The sequence below is a fragment of the Eucyclogobius newberryi genome, unplaced genomic scaffold, assembly GCF_026437365.1.
Source record: "Eucyclogobius newberryi isolate DKJ021-1_F unplaced genomic scaffold, fEucNew1.0.hap1 SCAF_172, whole genome shotgun sequence".
Taxonomy (NCBI): Eukaryota; Metazoa; Chordata; class Actinopteri; order Gobiiformes; family Gobiidae; genus Eucyclogobius; species Eucyclogobius newberryi.
In genome coordinates, this window is record NW_027315804.1 from 91103 (window position 1) to 113603 (window position 22501).

General features: G+C 51.0%; 1 protein-coding gene across 2 annotated transcripts in view; it reads left to right on the plus strand.

Annotated features, from left to right (window-relative positions):
• Positions 1 to 22501, plus strand: part of LOC140363677 (mirror-image polydactyly gene 1 protein-like) — an 84455-nt gene that overhangs the window by 40481 nt on the left and 21473 nt on the right. For both annotated transcript variants that reach the window (XM_072450285.1, XM_072450284.1), the window contains exons 3-8: positions 1497 to 1710; positions 9504 to 9538; positions 9614 to 9791; positions 11621 to 11723; positions 11884 to 11989; positions 19902 to 20034. In XM_072450285.1, the coding sequence (XP_072306386.1) occupies positions 1497 to 1710; positions 9504 to 9538; positions 9614 to 9791; positions 11621 to 11723; positions 11884 to 11989; positions 19902 to 20034 (769 nt within the window). The remainder of the gene's footprint in view (positions 1 to 1496; positions 1711 to 9503; positions 9539 to 9613; positions 9792 to 11620; positions 11724 to 11883; positions 11990 to 19901; positions 20035 to 22501) is intronic.

Here is a 22501-nt window from a genome sequence, read left to right on the forward strand (position 1 = left end):
CGGAGCACCCCGCAAAGGACACCCCGAGGGACACGGTCGAAAGCCTTCTCCAGATCCACAAAGCACATGTGGACTGGTTGGGCAAACTCCCATGAGCCCTCGAGCACCCGATGGAGGGTATAGAGCTGGTCCAGTGTTCCACGACCGGGGCGAAAACCACTCTGCTCCTCCTGAATCCGAGGTTCGACTATCGGTCGGATTCTCCTCTCCAGTACCTTGGAATAGACCTTACCTGGGAGGCTGAGGAGTGTGATCCCTCTGTATTTGGAACACACCCTCCGGTCCCCCTTCTTGAACAGAGGGACCACCACCCCGGTCTGCCAGTCCAGAGGCACGGTCCCCGAACGCCACGCGATGTTGCAGAGACGTGTCAACCAAGACAGTCCTACAACATCCAGATACTTTAGGTACTCAGGGCGGATCTCATCCACCCCCGGAGCCACCGAGGAGTTTGCGAACAACCTCAGTGACTTCAGCTTGGGTGATGGATGAGCCAGCTTCCGAGTCCCCGGTCTCGACTTCCTCTTCGGAAGACGTGACTGAGGGATTAAGGAGATCCTCAAAGTATTCCTTCCACCGTCCGACGACATCCCCAGTCGAGGTCAGTAGGCCTCCACCCGCACCGTAAACGGTGTTGGTGAGGCACTGCTTCCCCCTCCTGAGGCGCCGGACGGTTTGCCAGAATTTCTTTGGTGCCACTTTGACATAGTGTTACGAAAAATCACACCTTTCCAATAGAATTCCCTTCAAACATGTGATCTTGTGGCGCTCCACTGGGATGTGATACTTTCCAGCTCTTTGTCAGTCAGAACAAAATCACTTTCCCATTTATTTTAACGTAATCAGTAGAGTAATGATACATTTGTCCATCCGTCCATCTTCTTCCGCATTATCCGGGGCCGGGTCACGGGGGCAGCAGTCTAACCAGGGATTCCCAGACTTCCTCCTCCCCAGACACTTCCTCCAACTCCTCCAAGGGGATCCCGAGGCGTTCCCATGCCAGCCGAGAGACATAGTCTCTCCAGCGTGTCCTGGGTCTTCCCCGGGGCCTCTTCCTGGTGGGACATGCCCGAAACACCTCCCCAGGCAGGAGCCCAGGAGGCTCCGGAACAGATGCCCGAGCCACCTCAGCTGGAGGAGCAGCGGCTCTACTCCGAGCTCCCCCTGTGTGGCCGAGCTCCTCACCTTATCTCTAAGGGAGCGCCAAGCCACACGGCGGAGGAAACTCATTTCGACCATCAGCCTTCTGTCCCTGATTTACAAGAATATATTTTAAACTATGCAATATTATACCCAATAAAAGAAGAATAAGGTGAAGTCACGGTGCCCCCCGAACCCTAACCCACATGAACATTACGGCCACATGAGCTTTAAAGTGTTTGTTTACACAAACCTTTGTCTTCAAAAGCACAATGAGCTCAAAAGTGTCTGTAAAGTCAAGATTTGCATGAAATGTGAACAAACAATAATATCTGACCCTTTCTGTCTTTCTACAGCGAATCCTCGAGTGAACGACGAGCTGCGACATAGACTTCCCTCTCCCGGACGCAGCCCTCGGGGCCCACTCGCTCTGTCACCCAGGAGCCCCCCTAGGAGCCTCCCCAGGAGCCCCCCCAGGAGCCCCCCCAAGAGCCCCCCCAAGAGCCCTCAGACTCCCACAAAGGCCCTGGTCCAAACCCGCAGCCCACCACGCAGTCCAGGAATCCTCAGGTAAGTCCAAAAAGAACAGCTGTTTCTAGTTTATCGACTCACGGCACTGGGTTAGGGTTAGGGTCAGGTGGTTAGGGTCAGGTGGTTATGGTCAGGTGGTTATGGTCAGGTGGTTATGGTCAGGTGGTTAGGGTCAGGTGGTTAGGGTCAGGTGGTTAGGGTCAGAGGGTTAGGGTCAGGTGGTTAGGGTCAGGGTTAGGGGGTTAGGGTCAGGGTTAGGGTTAGGTGGTTAGGGTCAGGTGGTTAGGGTCAGGTGGTTAGGGTCAGGGGGTTAGGGTCAGGGGGTTAGGGTTTGGGGGTTAGGGTTAGGGGGTTAGGGTCAGAGGGTTAGGGTCAGGGGGTTAGGGTCAGGGGGTTAGGGTCAGGAGGTTAGGGTCAGGAGGTTAGGGTCAGGTGGTTATGGTCAGGTGGTTATGGTCAGAGGGTTAGGGTCAGGTGGTTAGGGTCAGGTGGTTAGGGTCAGGTGGTTAGGGTCAGGTGGTTAGGGTCAGAGGGTTAGGGTCAGGTGTTTAGGGTCAGGGTTAGGGGGTTAGGGTCAGGGTTAGGGTTAGGTGGTTAGGGTCAGGTGGTTAGGGTCAGGTGGTTAGGGTCAGGGGGTTAGGGTTTGGGGGTTAGGGTTAGGGGGTTAGGGTCAGGTGGTTAGGGTCAGGTGGTTAGGGTCAGGTGGTTAGGGTCAGGTTGTTAGGGTCAGGTGGTTAGGGTTAGGGTCAGGGGGTTAGGGTCTGGGGGTTAGGGTCAGAGGGTTAGGGTCAGGGGGTTAGGGTCAGGAGGTTAGGGTCAGGAGGTTAGGGTTAGGGTCAGGGGGTTAGGGTCAGGGGGTTAGGGGGTTAGGGTTACCCTCACGGCTTTGTCAGTACCCATAATGCATCTAACATTATCCAAAGCCAATGCATGACATAAAGAGTGGATAAAACGCGGTGTAGAAGATTTGCAGAGAAGTGAAATAAATGAGGCAAAAGCTGTTCCTGTTTAGTCTAGCTCTAGTCACGCCCCTCACACTCTAGCTCTAGCCACGCTCCTCACACTAGCTCTAGCCACGCCCCTCACACTCTAGCTCTAGCCACGCTCCTCACACTAGCTCTAGCCACGCCCCTCACACACTAGCTTTAGCCACGCTCCTCACACTAGCTTTAGCCACGCCCCTCACACATTAGCTTGAGCCACGCCCTTCACACACACACACACACACACACACACTGGAACAGTGTGTGTGTGTGTGTCTAAGGTCACAGGACGCTAGGACATGTGTCTAAGGTCACAGGACGCTAGGACATGTGTCTAAGGTCACAGGACGCTGGGACATGTGTCCAAGGTCACAGGACGCTAGGACATGTGTCAAAGGACACGGGACGCTGAGACATGTGTCTAAGGACACGGGACGCTGGGACATGTGTCTAAGGACACGGGACGCTAGGACATGTGTCTAAGGACACGGGACGCTGGGACATTTGTCTGAGATCATGGGATGCTGGGACATGTGTCTAAGGACACTGGACGCTGGGACATTTGTCCGAGATCATGGGATGCTGGGACATTTGTCTGAGATCATGGGACGCTGGGACATTTGTCTGAGATCTTGGGATGCTGGGACATGTGTCTAAGGACACTGGACGCTGGGACATTTGTCCGAGATCATGGGATGCTGGGACATTTGTCTGAGATCATGGGACGCTGGGACATTTGTCTGAGATCTTGGGATGCTGGGACATGTGTCTAAGGACACGGGAAGCTGGGACATGTGTCTAAGGACACGGGACGCTGGGACATTTGTCTGAGATCATGGGATGCTGGGACATGTGTCTAAGGACACGGGACGCTGGGACATTTGTCTAAGGACACGGGACGCTGGGACATTTGTCTAAGGACACGGGACGCTGGGACATTTGTCTAAGGACACGGGACGCTGGGACATTTGTCTGAGATCATGGGACGCTGGGACATTTGTCTGAGATCTTGGGATGCTGGGACATGTGTCTAAGGACACGGGACGCTGGGACATGTGTCTAAGGACACGGGACGCTGGGACATTTGTCTGAGATCATGGGATGCTGGGACATGTGTCTAAGGACACGGGACGCTGGGACATGTGTCTAAGGACACGGGACGCTGGGACATTGCCTTATGGACATTGTTGACTCTGTTTTTCACTGTCGCCCTCAATTTGTGATTTTGTGATTTTGTTACAAAAATAAATTGAATTGAAGTCGCATTTTGTCACTTTTAGTCAAGTTTTTGTAGCTTCTAGTCACACTTTTTTTGCTTATAGTTGTGTGTTTGTTGGGTTTAGTCACACATTTTTGTCGTTTTTAGTCGTTTTTTATCGCTTTTAGTCAAATTGTTGTGACTTGTTGTAGTCACTTATGGGCCCTTTCTGTGGTCCGTGTTTTTGTTGCGTTTGGTCATACTTTTGTTGCATTGTTGTTGCTTTTACTCTTGTTTTTGACGCTTTTAGTTTTTGTCTTTTTTAATCACTTTACCTCACTTAGTCATGTTTTTGTTGTATAATAATAAAAAACAGAACTTGAAAAAAAACTCTTATTTTCAGCTGTTATATAGACAGAATATATTGCACCAGGATGGTTGACATTATATCACAGTATTGCACATGATTATTTCAGTATTGCACATGATTATTTCAGTATTGCACATGATTATTTCAGTATTGCACATGGGTATGACAGTATTGCACACGGGTATGTCAGTATTGCACATGGGTATGACAGTATTGCACATGGGTATGTCAGTATTGCACATGGGTATGACAGCATTGCACATGATTATGTCAGTATTGCACATGGGTATGACAGTATTGCACACGGGTATGACAGTGTTACACATGGGTAGGACAGTATTGCACATGGGTATGACAGTATTGCACATGGGTATGACAGTATTGCACATGGGTATGACAGTATTGCACACGGGTATGTCAGTATTGCACATGGGTATGACAGTATTGCACATGGGTATGTCAGTATTGCACATGGGTATGACAGCATTGCACATGATTATGTCAGTATTGCACATGGGTATGACAGTATTGCACATGGGTATGACAGTATTGCACACGATTATGTCAGTATTGCACATGGGTATGACAGTATTGCACATGGGTATGACAGTATTGCACATGGGTATGTCAGTATTGCACATGGGTATGACAGTATTGCACATGATTATGTCAGTATTGCACATGGGTATGACAGTATTGCACACGGGTATGTCAGTATTGCACATGGGTATGAGCGTATTACACACGAGTATGTAAGTATTGCACATGGATATGTAAGTATTGCACATGGGTATGTCAGTATTGCACATGATTATGTCAGTATTGCACATGGGTATGACAGTATTGCACATGTGTATGACAGTATTGCACACGGGTATGACAGTATTGCACATGGGTATGACAGTTTTGCACATGGGTATGACAGTATTGCACATGATTATGTCAGTATTGCACATGGGTATGACAGTATTGCACACGGGTATGACAGTATTGCACACGGGTATGACAGTATTGCACACGGGTATGACAGTATTGCACACGGGTGTGACAGTATTAAACACGAGTATGTAAGTATTGCACAGGAGTATGACAGTATTGCACATGGGTATGTCATTATTGCACATGGGTATGACAGTGCCCTGGGGGCCCCCACACTGCAGGTCCCTCACACTGCAGGTCCCCCACACTGCAGGCCCCCCACACTGCAGGCCCCTCACACTGCAGGTCCCCCACACTGCAGGCCCCTCACACTGCAGGCCCCTCACACTGCAGGCCCCTCACACTGCAGGCCCCTCACACTGCAGGTCCCCCACACTGCAGGCCCCTCACACTGCAGGCCCCTCACACTGCAGGCCCTCACATTTTAGGCCCCCCACACTGCAGGCCCCCCACACTGCAGGTCCCCCACACTGCAGGCCCCTCACACTGCAGGCCCCTCACACTGCAGGACCCTCACACTGCAGGTCCCCCACACTGCAGGACCCTCACACTGCAGGTCCCCACACTGCAGGCCCCTCACACTGCAGGCCCCTCACACTGCAGGCCCCTCACACTGCAGGCCCCTCACACTGCAGGTCCCTCACACTGCAGGACCCTCACACTGCAGGCCCCCCACACTGCAGGTCCCCACACTGCAGGCCCCTCACACTGCAGGCCCCTCACACTGCAGGTCCCTCACACTGCAGGTCCCTCACACTGCAGGTCCCTCACACTGCAGGACCCTCACACTGCAGGACCCTCACACTGCAGGCCCCCCACATTGCAGGTCCCCACACTGCAGGCCCCTCACACTGCAGGCCCCCCACACTGCAGGCCCCTCACACTGCAGGCCCCTCACACTGCAGGTCCCCACACTGCAGGCCCCTCACCCCACACTGCAGGTCCCCACACTGCAGGTCCCCACACTGCAGGCCCCCCACTCTGCAGGACCCTCACACTGCAGGTCCCCCACACTGCAGGTCCGAGTGTCAGACACACAGTTAAGTGTCTTTTTGTGAAATGTTGAGATTGGCCTAATGATTGAAAAGTATAATTCAGGAGGATTTAGATTGGATTCATTAAGAACTCCCAGAGGGACCAGGACCAGCCTCATTTGCTCTTCAAACATTGTAATGTGCGACAGAGGATGGAGCTGTGTGGCTCCATTTATGAAGCACATTTAAAACACAAAGTGCTACAGAAGTAAAGTGGAGTCTAATAAAAGAAGACAAAAACGAGCCAAAATATTACAATGCAAATGTTGTGCTCGGCTTGTGCTAAACGCCATGTGCAAACAAAGACTCAAATATTCAGAGATTGTTATAATTCCCAGAGGAAGAACCGTTCCGTTGTCTGAGACTTGCTGCAGAAATGGCAACATATGCTGTTGTTGTTTGTTTGTTTGTTTGTTTGTTGTTGTTGTTTTTAATGGCGGTTGAGATCATCTGCTTTGTGACCTCAGTGTTTTACTGGATTATGAACCCAAACTCTGAGAGAAGAAAGGGGCCCACTCAGGCTCAGGGCCCGCTCAGGCTCGGGGCCCGCTCAGGCAAAACTAAACATTTAACCTCCATATAAAATCTGTAGGGGGCGCTGTGGCGCCAAATTAATTTATTTCACTTCAAGTAAGTTTAGGGCAAAGAGTTTAACAACTGATTCTAATTTGACGCAATTCGGACTTTATCTGCGCAAACGGCAGAAATGTTAAATTTGGGAGATTTCTGAAATTCTTGCTACAGTTTGCGGCTTTGCCCAAACCCACAGAGACCGTGACAGGGTCAATGTAATTTGAATAACTTTTGATGTCCCACTCCTCAGGAGCATTTTCACCAAATTTCAGCTTTTTAGGGCCAACGCCCTGAGGGGGAGTTCATAAATGTAAGACGTTTGGAAAAACTCCCGAGTCATAATTAGCCATTTTTGAACCAATATGGCCGACATTTGGTTGGGCGGACGGCGTTGCTGTGATAATATTTTTTACTTCTCTTGTCACCATCTACTTCTGCGCCAAATTTCATGATTCTACAATCAGATTTTTTTTGGGTCATTTCCTATCTCTCAATGCATTTTTGGTACATTTGGGGGCGCTGACGCGCCAATTTTTTTATTTTAGAAAAGGGAAATAGCCAGAATGTAGAGGCACGATTTTTAGAGGTGTGAACATTTTTGTGACTTTTCGTCAATGTCACTGGGTGAAAAATAGGGGGGTTGGTCCCGAGAAGAAAGAAAGAAAGAAAGAAGAAGAAGAATTAAAGCCGCAAGCGGCATCCAACGGCCCTCGCGGGCCGCCGGCCTTCCGACTCATCATGATGATAATAGTTGATCGGTCTCTATGAAGTACCACACCTAAATATCTAAGATTCAATTAAAGGTCAGAGGGTGTCTGGTTTGCACAATAGAACCATAGAGAGGATGCACTGGGTCCCACTGAAACTAGTCTGAAACTTGCTGTGCTAAATGTCAGATCCTTATGTAACAAATCTCTCTTAATAATTTTATTTCTTCTTATAATCTTGATTTTATGTTTTTAACTGAAACATGGCTTGACAAAAACACAGGAAATGTAGTTCTGATAGAATCTGCTCCACCAACTTTAAGTTTGAATCTGAAACACGAGAAAACAAAAAAGGGGGTGGAGTCTGTGCTGTCTTTAGAGATGAAATAATGACCCGCAGGTTGTTCTTTTGGGGTGTTTTCATCATTTCAGTATAAAACAGTCTCATCCATTCTCCTCATTGTTTTATACAAGATTACATCATTTTGCCTTTAAAAAACAACAAGCTGAAATTTTTTTTTTTAAATACGGGATTTAAAAAATGTTTTTTTCAGCTTGTTGTTTTTTAAGTTTCCAAAATAATAATTTAGAACATTTTGATCCACTCTCATAATATCTTTGGTAAAGAGCATTAGCTACTTCCTGTGAACTTTTCTTGCAGATCTTTGAGCTTTTTCTCCCTTTGTTTCTATGGCTATAATTTGTCCTCTCCAGACAGCTTTGGAAGCGTCCCAAAAGAGGCGGAGTCTCATGTTCCTCCAGATAAGTCTTAATGTTGTTTGGACATTTTGTCCTCAAACAAAGGTCATGAAGCTGCTGCATTGAACCTTCAACTGTGTTTTTACATCTTTCCTCCAAATCTACAAATGTAGAGCAGGATCTCTGTGTTTGCCTTTGTGTGAACAACAGGATCCAACATTTAAATATAGTCTTTCTTTTTACATCTTTGGTAACATTTTTGTTTGTTTGATTGGATTCAGCCGTTCTGCCACTTGTAACACACAAGAACCAGAGGAACACTGAACAGCTGAAAGAGTCAAAGGGAAAACAAAAGGGTTCATGCTGAAAACGGGCATAGAACCCAAAACCTGATCAGAATAAGCTCATAAAAGAGAGAGAAGTTCAATCTTAAAGGTTGAATGGACGATTTTTTGGGCCCAAATCTGAGTCTCATTTCCTCGTGGCGTGGACGGCCGATTAGTCCTGCCACGTATTCCTGCAGCCGCGTGTGGCTCCGCGTGTCTAAGTGCATTGATCTATCATAATATAGTTCCCTCAGTGTACGGGGCAAAATTAAGACGGAGAAAGACAGTTCGAGCTCAGAAGAGACGGAAATCTACGGGAGTGGCATGAGCACGGGGGAGTGGCATGAGCACGGGGGAGTGGCATGAAAACTCCCCAAAAAAACTCCCCTGACACCGATCCTCAGAAGGAACTGGCTCACCACGCCCCCAGCAGCTCACCACGCCCCCAGCAGCTCACCACGCCCCCTGCAGCAGCTCACCACGCCCCCAGCAGCTCACCACGCCCCCTGCAGCAGCTCACCACGCCCCCTGCAGCAGCTCACCACGCCCCCTGCAGCAGCTCACCACGCCCCCTGCAGCAGCTCACCACGCCCCCTGCAGCAGCTCACCACGCCCCCTGCAGCAGCTCACCACGCCCCCAGCAGCTCACCACGCCCCCTGCAGCAGCTCACCACGCCCCCAGCAGCTCACCACGCCCCCGTCATGTCACTATCATCAAATCAAGAGAAATGTACCATGTGACCACAACCAATGTTCTTATGGCTGAACAAACACACCTCCCTGTGCTTCCACCACTGTGGCCACTGCTTTTTTAAAAGAATCACATTTCTGTTTCATGACTTTTAATGATCAGAATCACAAAATAGGGATAATTTCTTTTTTCATCCATTTCTTTTCCACACTTGGCTGGGCAGAGTTGTATGATTTTGTGAGTCCTGTCACTGCGTTGTCATGACTGCTATGTGGGTGTGGCTTCAGTCTAATGATTGTGTCGTCTCCACAGATCCGGGATCAGTCCGGGGCACACCTGTTCTCCAGGTAACACGCTGCTTCTTCGTCTGATCTTTCATAAAAAACACATTAATAACAAGTTAATAACATGTTTGTCCACAGCCCCGCCCTCTCCCCCCAGAGCTCCGCCCTCTCCCCCCAGAGCTCCGCCCTCTCCCCCCAGAGCTCCGCCCTCTCCCCCGGTCAGGAAGTCTCCGTCAGGACCCAGATCTGGACCAAAGCTTGGACTAAATCACGGAGTCTCTGTGATGGAGGCGGAGCTAAAGTCTGCGTGCGATAGGTGATGCCCCGCCCACATCTGTTGTTTCAAAATGAACAAAGCATTTGCAGCGGCCATCTTGTGACTGTAAGAACAGCAAAATTCTAGTGTAGAATCATCCATCCATCTTCTGCTTATCCAGGGCCGGGTCGCAGGGGCAGCATTCTAAGCAGGTACTTCAGGGCTTCCCACACCCCAGACACTTTCTCCAGCTCCTCCGGGGGGATCCCGAGGCCTTCCCATGCCCGCCGAGAGACATAGTCCCTCCAGTGTGTCCTGGGTCTTCCCCGGGGCCTCTTCCCAGTGGGACATGCCTGAAACACAGGGGCCCAGGAGGCTCCGGAACAGATGCCCGAGGCACCTCATCCCAGACGCTTCCCACTCGGCTCCAAACTGTCCCAGTGTTGCAGGTCCGGGTTTGATGGAGCCATCAGGATCAGGATCAGGATCAGGATCAGGATCAGGATCAGGATCAGGATCTGGATCTGGATCTGGATCTGGATCTGGATCTGGATCTGGATCTGGATCAGGATCTGGATCTGGATCTGGATCTGGATCTGGATCTGGATCTGGATCTGGATCTGGATCAGGATCAGGATCAGGATCAGGATCAGGATCAGGATCAGGATCAGGATCAGGATCTGGATCTGGATCTGGATCTGGATCAGGATCTGGATCTGGATCAGGATCAGGATCAGGATCTGGATCATTGTCAATGAACATAATTCACAAACAGAGGAACTTGTCATAAAACAATGAACAATGAATAAGTCAAAAAGAGAACATTAAATCTGTTATGGATAAAAATAAGAATAAGTCTGGGACAGTGTCTCTGGACTGGCAGACCGGGGACAGTGTCTCTGGACTGGCAGACCGGGGACAGTGTCTCTGGACTGGCAGACCGGGGACAGTGTCTCTGGACTGGCAGACCGGGGACATTGTCTCTGGACTGGCAGACCGGGGACAGTGTCTCTGGACTGGCAGACCGGGGACAGTGTCTCTGGACTGGCAGACCGGGGACAGTGTCTCTGGACTGGCAGACCGGGGACATTGTCTCTGGACTGGCAGACCGGGGACAGTGTCTCTGGACTGGCAGACCGGGGACATTGTCAGTGTCTCTGGACTCCTCAGCCTCCCATAAGGTCTATTCCAGGTCCTGGAGAATCTGACCCATAGAACCTCAGGTTCAGGAGGAGCAGGTTTAGGTCCTGGTGGTGCAACACTGGAACAGCTCTAGTGTAGAATCCGGGCCAATTCTCTATGAAAGTGTTTTAAGTGACATACAATAGTATATTTTGGTCTTAATAATTCAGAATGATGAGCGTGATGGTAAAGCAGAACACCTGCTGCACACATTATGATGCCTTTATTACTTACCATTAGTTTGGTGGAACAAGGACATAAGATACAGATATGAAATAGTATTTAAGAGAAAATGATCATGTTTTTCAGTAGAATTTTACAGTCGGCACGGAGCTGAGTGTTGGTTACCATAGGTTACCATGGCGACCATCATAAAGAGCTCTGCGTGGGTTTACAGGTGGAGGTGAACATCTCGACACAGGCTGGGCTTCATATCAAGCCTTTATTATTAAACGTTTCTTTTTATTAAACGTTTCTCTTCCACTATTGTTTTTTATTGCTGTGGTTTGTGCTGTCGCCGTGGCGACCTTCTCCTCTCACTGTTTGTTTTAGTTCAGGAAACGCGGCGACCTTTTCCTCTGGCACAGATCTGCTCCGTTTATTACAGGCCGAGTTCAAGCCGCAAAACGAAATAATATCACATTTCATCAGCTCGCAGGGGAGGGGCGGAGACATGATTCTGATTGGTCCTCTTCCATGTGTCATAGGATGGAGCCCTCGACCAATCACAACACAGCGTTTCAGGACAGAGACAAAAACATCACGTTTTTACTGAAGGAGCTCGACTCTTTGCGAGACCTCAACAGCAAGGTAACACGAGAGACACGCGCGAGACACACTATGAACATTATGAACATTATGAAAACTACAAACATTATAAACACTTTAAACACTTTAAACACTTTAAACATGATGAACATGATGAACATGATGAACATTCTAACACACGTGACCTTCATTAAACCTCCAGCTCCAGGAGCAGCTGCTGCAGAAGGAGAAGGAACTTCAGAGAAAAGATCTGAACGAGCAGCTGAGAGTGAGCCAGAGCGAGCAGGAAATGTGGGCCAGGACCACAGGTAAATGTGAGCCAGAGCGAGCGGGAAATGTGGGCCAGGACCACAGGTAAATGTGAGCCAGAGCGAGCGGGAAATGTGGGCCAGGACCACAGGTAAATGTGAGCCAGAGCGAGCAGGAAATGTGGGCCAGGACCACAGGTAAATGTGAGCCAGAGCGAGCAGGAAATGTGGGCCAGGACCACAGGTAAATGTGAGCCAGAGCGAGCGGGAAATGTGGGCCAGGACCACAGGTAAATATGGGCCAGGACAACAGGTAAATGTGAGCCAGAGCGAGCGGGAAATGTGGGCCAGGACCACAGGTAAATATGGGCCAGGACAACAGGTAAATGTGAGCCAGAGCGAGCGGGAAATGTGGGCCAGGACCACAGGTAAATGTGAGCCAGAGCGAGCGGGAAATGTGGGCCAGGACCACAGGTAAATGTGAGCCAGAGCGAGCGGGAAATGTGGGCCAGGACCACAGGTAAATGTGAGCCAGAGCGAGCAGGAAATGTGGGCCAGGACCACAGGTAAATGTGAGCCAGAGCGAGCAGGAAATGTGGGCCAGGACCACAGGTAAATGTGAGCCAGAGCGAGCAGGAAATGTGGGCCAGGACCACAGGTAAATATGGGCCAGGACAACAGGTAAATGTGAGCCAGAGCGAGCGGGAAATGTGGGCCAGGACCACAGGTAAATATGGGCCAGGACAACAGGTAAATGTGAGCCAGAGCGAGCGGGAAATGTGGGCCAGGACCACAGGTAAATGTGAGCCAGAGCGAGCGGGAAATGTGGGCCAGGACCACAGGTAAATGTGAGCCAGAGCGAGCGGGAAATGTGGGCCAGGACCACAGGTAAATGTGAGCCAGAGCGAGCGGGAAATGTGGGCCAGGACCACAGGTAAATGTGAGCCAGAGCGAGCGGGAAATGTGGGCCAGGACCACAGGTAAATATGGGCCAGGACAACAGGTAAATGTGAGCCAGAGCGAGCGGGAAATGTGGGCCAGGACCACAGGTAAATGTGAGCCAGAGCGAGCGGGAAATGTGGGCCAGGACCACAGGTAAATGTGAGCCAGAGCGAGCGGGAAATGTGGGCCAGGACCACAGGTAAATGTGAGCCAGAGCGAGCGGGAAATGTGGGCCAGGACCACAGGTAAATGTGAGCCAGAGCGAGCGGGAAATGTGGGCCAGGACCACAGGTAAATGTGAGCCAGAGCGAGCGGGAAATGTGGGCCAGGACCACAGGTAAATGTGAGCCAGAGCGAGCGGGAAATGTGGGCCAGGACCACAGGTAAATGTGAGCCAGAGCGAGCGGGAAATGTGGGCCAGGACCACAGGTAAATGTGAGCCAGAGCGAGCGGGAAATGTGGGCCAGGACCACAGGTAAATGTGAGCCAGAGCGAGCGGGAAATGTGGGCCAGGACCACAGGTAAATGTGAGCCAGAGCGAGCGGGAAATGTGGGCCAGGACCACAGGTAAATGTGAGCCAGAGCGAGCGGGAAATGTGGGCCAGGACCACAGGTAAATGTGAGCCAGAGCGAGCGGGAAATGTAGGCCAGGACCACAGGTAAATATGGGCCAGGACAACAGGTAAATGTGAGCCAGAGCGAGCGGGAAATGTGGGCCAGGACCACAGGTAAATGTGAGCCAGAGCGAGCGGGAAATGTGGGCCAGGACCACAGGTAAATGTGAGCCAGAGCGAGCGGGAAATGTGGGCCAGGACCACAGGTAAATATGGGCCAGGACAACAGGTAAATGTGAGCCAGAGCGAGCGGGAAATGTGGGCCAGGACCACAGGTAAATGTGAGCCAGAGCGAGCGGGAAATGTGGGCCAGGACCACAGGTAAATGTGAGCCAGAGCGAGCGGGAAATGTGGGCCAGGACCACAGGTAAATGTGAGCCAGAGCGAGCGGGAAATGTGGGCCAGGACCACAGGTAAATGTGAGCCAGAGCGAGCGGGAAATGTGGGCCAGGACCACAGGTAAATGTGAGCCAGAGCGAGCGGGAAATGTGGGCCAGGACCACAGGTAAATGTGAGCCAGAGCGAGCGGGAAATGTGGGCCAGGACCACCGGTAAATGTGAGCCAGAGCGAGCAGGAAATGTGGGCCAGGACCACAGGTAAATGTGAGCCAGAGCGAGCAGGAAATGTGGGCCAGGACCACAGGTAAATATGGGCCAGGACAACAGGTAAATGTGAGCCAGAGCGAGCGGGAAATGTGGGCCAGGACCACAGGTAAATATGGGCCAGGACAACAGGTAAATGTGAGCCAGAGCGAGCGGGAAATGTGGGCCAGGACCACAGGTAAATGTGAGCCAGAGCGAGCGGGAAATGTGGGCCAGGACCACAGGTAAATGTGAGCCAGAGCGAGCGGGAAATGTGGGCCAGGACCACAGGTAAATGTGAGCCAGAGCGAGCGGGAAATGTGGGCCAGGACCACAGGTAAATATGGGCCAGGACAACAGGTAAATGTGAGCCAGAGCGAGCGGGAAATGTGGGCCAGGACCACAGGTAAATGTGAGCCAGAGCGAGCGGGAAATGTGGGCCAGGACCACAGGTAAATGTGAGCCAGAGCGAGCGGGAAATGTGGGCCAGGACCACAGGTAAATGTGAGCCAGAGCGAGCGGGAAATGTGGGCCAGGACCACAGGTAAATGTGAGCCAGAGCGAGCGGGAAATGTGGGCCAGGACCACAGGTAAATGTGAGCCAGAGCGAGCGGGAAATGTGGGCCAGGACCACAGGTAAATGTGAGCCAGAGCGAGCGGGAAATGTGGGCCAGGACCACAGGTAAATGTGAGCCAGAGCGAGCGGGAAATGTGGGCCAGGACCACAGGTAAATGTGAGCCAGAGCGAGCGGGAAATGTGGGCCAGGACCACAGGTAAATGTGAGCCAGAGCGAGCGGGAAATGTGGGCCAGGACCACAGGTAAATGTGAGCCAGAGCGAGCGGGAAATGTAGGCCAGGACCACAGGTAAATATGGGCCAGGACAACAGGTAAATGTGAGCCAGAGCGAGCGGGAAATGTGGGCCAGGACCACAGGTAAATGTGAGCCAGAGCGAGCGGGAAATGTGGGCCAGGACCACAGGTAAATGTGAGCCAGAGCGAGCGGGAAATGTGGGCCAGGACCACAGGTAAATATGGGCCAGGACAACAGGTAAATGTGAGCCAGAGCGAGCGGGAAATGTGGGCCAGGACCACAGGTAAATGTGAGCCAGAGCGAGCGGGAAATGTGGGCCAGGACCACAGGTAAATGTGAGCCAGAGCGAGCGGGAAATGTGGGCCAGGACCACAGGTAAATATGAGCCAGAGCGAGCGGGAAATGTGGGCCAGGACCACAGGTAAATGTGAGCCAGAGCGAGCGGGAAATGTGGGCCAGGACCACAGGTAAATGTGAGCCAGAGCGAGCGGGAAATGTGGGCCAGGACCACAGGTAAATGTGAGCCAGAGCGAGCGGGAAATGTGGGCCAGGACCACAGGTAAATATGGGCCAGGACAACAGGTAAATGTGAGCCAGAGCGAGCGGGAAATGTGGGCCAGGACCACAGGTAAATGTGAGCCAGAGCGAGCAGGAAATGTGGGCCAGGACCACAGGTAAATGTGAGCCAGAGCGAGCGGGAAATGTGGGCCAGGACCACAGGTAAATATGGGCCAGGACAACAGGTAAATGTGAGCCAGAGCGAGCGGGAAATGTGGGCCAGGACCACAGGTAAATGTGAGCCAGAGCGAGCGGGAAATGTAGGCCAGGACCACAGGTAAATGTGAGCCAGAGCGAGCGGGAAATGTGGGCCAGGACCACAGGTAAATATGGGCCAGGACAACAGGTAAATGTGAGCCAGAGCGAGCGGGAAATGTGGGCCAGGACCACAGGTAAATGTGAGCCAGAGCGAGCGGGAAATGTAGGCCAGGACCACAGGTAAATATGGGCCAGGACAACAGGTAAATGTGAGCCAGAGCGAGCGGGAAATGTGGGCCAGGACCACAGGTAAATGTGAGCCAGAGCGAGCAGGAAATGTGGGCCAGGACCACAGGTAAATGTGAGCCAGAGCGAGCGGGAAATGTGGGCCAGGACCACAGGTAAATATGGGCCAGGACAACAGGTAAATGTGAGCCAGAGCGAGCGGGAAATGTGGGCCAGGACCACAGGTAAATGTGAGCCAGAGCGAGCGGGAAATGTAGGCCAGGACCACAGGTAAATATGGGCCAGGACAACAGGTAAATGTGAGCCAGAGCGAGCGGGAAATGTGGGCCAGGACCACAGGTAAATGTGAGCCAGAGCGAGCGGGAAATGTGGGCCAGGACCACAGGTAAATGTGAGCCAGAGCGAGCGGGAAATGTGGGCCAGGACCACAGGTAAATATGGGCCAGGACAACAGGTAAATGTGAGCCAGAGCGAGCGGGAAATGTGGGCCAGGACCACAGGTAAATGTGAGCCAGAGCGAGCGGGAAATGTGGGCCAGGACCACAGGTAAATGTGAGCCAGAGCGAGCGGGAAATGTGGGCCAGGACCACAGGTAAATGTGAGCCAGAGCGAGCGGGAAATGTGGGCCAGGACCACAGGTAAATATGGGCCAGGACAACAGGTAAATGTGAGCCAGAGCGAGCGGGAAATGTGGGCCAGGACCACAGGTAAATGTGAGCCAGAGCGAGCGGGAAATGTAGGCCAGGACCACAGGTAAATATGGGCCAGGACAACAGGTAAATGTGAGCCAGAGCGAGCGGGAAATGTGGGCCAGGACCACAGGTAAATGTGAGCCAGAGCGAGCGGGAAATGTAGGCCAGGACCACAGGTAAATGTGAGCCAGAGCGAGCGGGAAATGTGGGCCAGGACCACAGGTAAATATGGGCCAGGACAACAGGTAAATGTGAGCCAGAGCGAGCGGGAAATGTGGGCCAGGACCACAGGTAAATGTGAGCCAGAGCGAGCGGGAAATGTGGGCCAGGACCACAGGTAAATGTGAGCCAGAGCGAGCGGGAAATGTGGGCCAGGACCACAGGTAAATGTGAGCCAGAGCGAGCGGGAAATGTGGGCCAGGACCACAGGTAAATGTGAGCCAGAGCGAGCGGGAAATGTGGGCCAGGACCACAGGTAAATGTGAGCCAGAGCGAGCGGGAAATGTGGGCCAGGACCACAGGTAAATGTGAGCCAGAGCGAGCGGGAAATGTGGGCCAGGACCACAGGTAAATATGGGCCAGGACAACAGGTAAATGTGAGCCAGAGCGAGCGGGAAATGTGGGCCAGGACCACAGGTAAATGTGAGCCAGAGCGAGCAGGAAATGTGGGCCAGGACCACAGGTAAATGTGAGCCAGAGCGAGCGGGAAATGTGGGCCAGGACCACAGGTAAATATGGGCCAGGACAACAGGTAAATGTGAGCCAGAGCGAGCGGGAAATGTGGGCCAGGACCACAGGTAAATGTGAGCCAGAGCGAGCGGGAAATGTAGGCCAGGACCACAGGTAAATGTGAGCCAGAGCGAGCGGGAAATGTGGGCCAGGACCACAGGTAAATATGGGCCAGGACAACAGGTAAATGTGAGCCAGAGCGAGCGGGAAATGTGGGCCAGGACCACAGGTAAATGTGAGCCAGAGCGAGCGGGAAATGTAGGCCAGGACCACAGGTAAATGTGAGCCAGAGCGAGCGGGAAATGTGGGCCAGGACCACAGGTAAATATGGGCCAGGACAACAGGTAAATGTGAGCCAGAGCGAGCGGGAAATGTGGGCCAGGACCACAGGTAAATGTGAGCCAGAGCGAGCGGGAAATGTGGGCCAGGACCACAGGTAAATGTGAGCCAGAGCGAGCAGGAAATGTGGGCCAGGACCACAGGTAAATGTGAGCCAGAGCGAGCGGGAAATGTGGGCCAGGACCACAGGTAAATATGGGCCAGGACAACAGGTAAATGTGAGCCAGAGCGAGCGGGAAATGTGGGCCAGGACCACAGGTAAATGTGAGCCAGAGCGAGCGGGAAATGTGGGCCAGGACCACAGGTAAATGTGAGCCAGAGCGAGCAGGAAATGTGGGCCAGGACCACAGGTAAATGTGAGCCAGAGCGAGCGGGAAATGTGGGCCAGGACCACAGGTAAATATGGGCCAGGACAACAGGTAAATGTGAGCCAGAGCGAGCGGGAAATGTGGGCCAGGACCACAGGTAAATGTGAGCCAGAGCGAGCGGGAAATGTAGGCCAGGACCACAGGTAAATGTGAGCCAGAGCGAGCGGGAAATGTGGGCCAGGACCACAGGTAAATATGGGCCAGGACAACAGGTAAATGTGAGCCAGAGCGAGCGGGAAATGTGGGCCAGGACCACAGGTAAATGTGAGCCAGAGCGAGCGGGAAATGTAGGCCAGGACCACAGGTAAATATGGGCCAGGACAACAGGTAAATGTGAGCCAGAGCGAGCGGGAAATGTGGGCCAGGACCACAGGTAAATGTGAGCCAGAGCGAGCGGGAAATGTGGGCCAGGACCACAGGTAAATGTGAGCCAGAGCGAGCGGGAAATGTGGGCCAGGACCACAGGTAAATATGGGCCAGGACAACAGGTAAATGTGAGCCAGAGCGAGCGGGAAATGTGGGCCAGGACCACAGGTAAATGTGAGCCAGAGCGAGCAGGAAATGTGGGCCAGGACCACAGGTAAATGTGAGCCAGAGCGAGCGGGAAATGTGGGCCAGGACCACAGGTAAATGTGAGCCAGAGCGAGCGGGAAATGTGGGCCAGGACCACAGGTAAATGTGAGCCAGAGCGAGCGGGAAATGTGGGCCAGGACCACAGGTAAATGTGAGCCAGAGCGAGCGGGAAATGTGGGCCAGGACCACAGGTAAATGTGAGCCAGAGCGAGCGGGAAATGTGGGCCAGGACCACAGGTAAATGTGAGCCAGAGCGAGCGGGAAATGTGGGCCAGGACCACAGGTAAATGTGAGCCAGAGCGAGCGGGAAATGTGGGCCAGGACCACAGGTAAATGTGAGCCAGAGCGAGCGGGAAATGTGGGCCAGGACCACAGGTAAATGTGAGCCAGAGCGAGCGGGAAATGTGGGCCAGGACCACAGGTAAATGTGAGCCAGAGCGAGCGGGAAATGTGGGCCAGGACCACAGGTAAATGTGAGCCAGAGCGAGCGGGAAATGTGGGCCAGGACCACAGGTAAATGTGAGCCAGAGCGAGCGGGAAATGTGGGCCAGGACCACAGGTAAATGTGAGCCAGAGCGAGCGGGAAATGTGGGCCAGGACCAAAGGTAAATGTGAGCCAGAGCGAGCGGGAAATGTGGGCCAGGACCACAGGTAAATGTGAGCCAGAGCGAGCGGGAAATGTGGGCCAGGACCACAGGTAAATGTGAGCCAGAGCGAGCGGGAAATGTGGGCCAGGACCACAGGTAAATGTGAGCCAGAGCGAGCGGGAAATGTGGGCCAGGACCACAGGTAAATGTGAGCCAGAGCGAGCGGGAAATGTGGGCCAGGTAAATGTGAGCCAGGGGCACAGGTAAATGTGAGCCAGGGGCACAGGTAAATGTGAGCCAGGGCCACAGGTAAATGTAAGCCAGGGCCACAGGTAAATGTGAGCCAGGGCCACAGGTAAATGTGAGCCAGGGCCACAGGTAAATGTGAGCCAGGGCCACAGGTAAATGTGAGCCAGGGCCACAGGTAAATGTGAGCCAGGGCCACAGGTAAATGTGAGCCAGGGCCACAGGTAAATGTGAGCCAGGGCCACAGGTAAATGTGAGCCAGGGCCACAGGTAAATGTGAGCCAGGACCACAGGTCAGAAATGAGTTGTAATGTGGCCCATGGTAGAAATATTTCAAATGTTTTTAAATTTGGGCTTTAATCCGGAGGCGGGGCCAGTGTTTGTAACTCCTCCCACAGGACTCAGGGCTTTATGAAAACTTTCAGATCAGAACCTTCATATTGAAAAGACATTTTCATGTGTAAACGATCTTGTATGTGTTTTAGAGCTGGTGGAGCAGCTGATGGACGCCCAGAAAGAGCGGGAGCAGGCCATGATGTCACGCCTGCTCTTGGCCAATGAGGAGCGAGATCAAGCTCTGCTCACGGCCCAAAGGCTGAGTCAGGCCGCAGCCAATCAGTGAGTCCGCTGCTGTCACATGACTTGAGCCCTCTTTCTTTCTCCCTTACTAGGTATTAACCCTGTTCTGCTCACTTTTACCACTTGACAGGGAATTATCATGGGGAAATAAACAAAAGCTAGCTTGCTTCGACGTGGTAATGTAAGAGTCTGGTGATGATTTATGGACTTTAACCTGTTTCCATCCACCTATTTTGGCCCTGTGCACAATGGTTGGACCCAAATGGCATTGCTTATTAAAAGAGGATCTTATGTTCCACATGTGAGTGTGATGCATCATTAGAAAGCTTAGACCTTCTAGTTTCTGCAGATGTGCAGATGTCACACTGTCAGGGCTTCAGAACTTACACTACAGAGGCCCAAACATAAACAAAACATCCTGTTTTAGTCTCGCCTGAATATTGTCCATTTGTAATGGTCCTGAGCATGACATACTTCATTGTGTTTATGCTGTTCACTGCACATGATGTTTATCTTGTTGACAACAACTGTGTAAAGTTTCAGATCTCTAGAACAGAAGCATTTTGGTGCTGTTGACCTTTTTGTATCAAAAAGTATATTCAAGTGATCCAAATATGTGCCAACTGTGCCAAACTGCTTTATTACAATTTTAGCTCCTCTATGATCATAAAACATACATTTTGATGTTTTGTAGGCCACTAATAGCAATTATAACTGCTAAAAACAATATATGTGAAAATGTGTAAATATGAGTTTACCCATGAATTTCCCATATAGAGGTTAAAAAAAATAATAATAATATTTTTATTTTATTTTTGTATTGGTATAATAATACATATATCTAACAAAATGCACGTCCAAAAGGCTAATAAAATCAGAAAACGTTATGCGCAAAATCCTGCCGAGAAATCTGTCTCTTTACAGCCTTCCCAGGGATATGCACGAGAATACAGAAGATTCTGTGTCAATAAGGCCTTTGTCCCGCCCCTCTTTCTAAAGCTAATCTTATTGGCTAGAATAATATGTCAATCAAATTCTTCTACGTCACTCACATGCGGCGCTATTTAGATGTAAACAGACTAATCCATGTGCGTCGTTTTTTGCGGAGGCTGTAGCAAACAAACCCGTGGACAGAAAAAATGGTGGATGGTCTCATTCTGTAGGAAACAGTCTGAAGAAAAGAAGGATATCCAACATTATCTTATAGGTCAAACAGGTCATTTGTTATGGACGGAGAAATGCGCCGGACAAGCGCATTCTCGTCCGGCGAGAAACGAAGAAAAAAAAAAAAGCCGTTTCGTCCGTCATAAACACAAACAGGACATGCGTTTGTAAAAGTTGAGACTTTCTCACAAACTATTGTCAATTGCTTCTTGGGGCAAATTATTCAATGTAAATCAATGACATATTTGTTTTGTTGAGAAAATAAGCTTTAAAATGATGTATAACTTGCTGGTATTGACCACGGAAATAAAAGTGATGATGTAAGAGAATATTTGAGATATAGAAAATGCTCGCCGGCCACAGGTGGGTGGGAACAGGTTTTAAACAGCTCTACCTTTACCTCTACCTTTGTGTTTGTGATGATGAACAGTGTTAGAACAGGCGTTTGTGATGAACAGTGTTAGAACAGGCGTTTGTGATGAACAGTGTTAGAACAGGCGTTTGTGATGAACAGTGTTAGAACAGGCGTTTGTGATGAACAGTGTTAGAACAGGCGTTTGTGATGAACAGTGTTAGAACAGGCGTTTGTGATGAACAGTGTTAGAACAGCCGTTTGTGATGAACAGTGTTAAAACAGGCGTTTGTGATGAACAGTGTTAGAACAGGCATTTGTGAGGAACAGTGTTAGAACAGGCGTTTGTGAGGAACAGTGTTAGAACAGGCGTTTGTGAGGAACAGTGTTAAAACAGGCGTTTGTGAGGAACAGTGTTAAAACAGGCGTTTGTGATGAACAGTGTTAAAACAGGCGTTTGTGATGAACAGTGTTAGAACAGGTGTTTGTGATGAACAGTGTTAGAACAGGCGTTTGTGAGGAACAGTGTTAAAACAGGCGTTTGTGATGAACAGTGTTAAAACAGGCGTCTGTGATGAACAGTGTTAGAACAGGCGTTTGTGAGGAACAGTGTTAGAACAGGCGTTTGTGAGGAACAGTGTTAAAACAGGCGTTTGTGATGAACAGTGTTAAAACAGGCGTTTGTGATGAACAGTGTTAAAACAAGCGTTTGTGAGGGAACAGGCGTTTGTGAGGAACAGTGTTAAAACAGGCGTTTGTGATGAACAGTGTTAAAACAGGCGTTTGTGATGAACAGTGTTAAAACAAGCGTTTGTGAGGGAACAGGCGTTTGTGAGGAACAGTGTTAGAACAGGCGTTTGTGATGAACAGTGTTAAAACAGGCGTCTGTGATGAACAGTGTTAGAACAGGCGTTTGTGAGGAACAGTGTTAAAACAGGCGTTTGTGAGGAACAGTGTTAGAACAGGCGTTTGTGAGGAACAGTGTTAGAA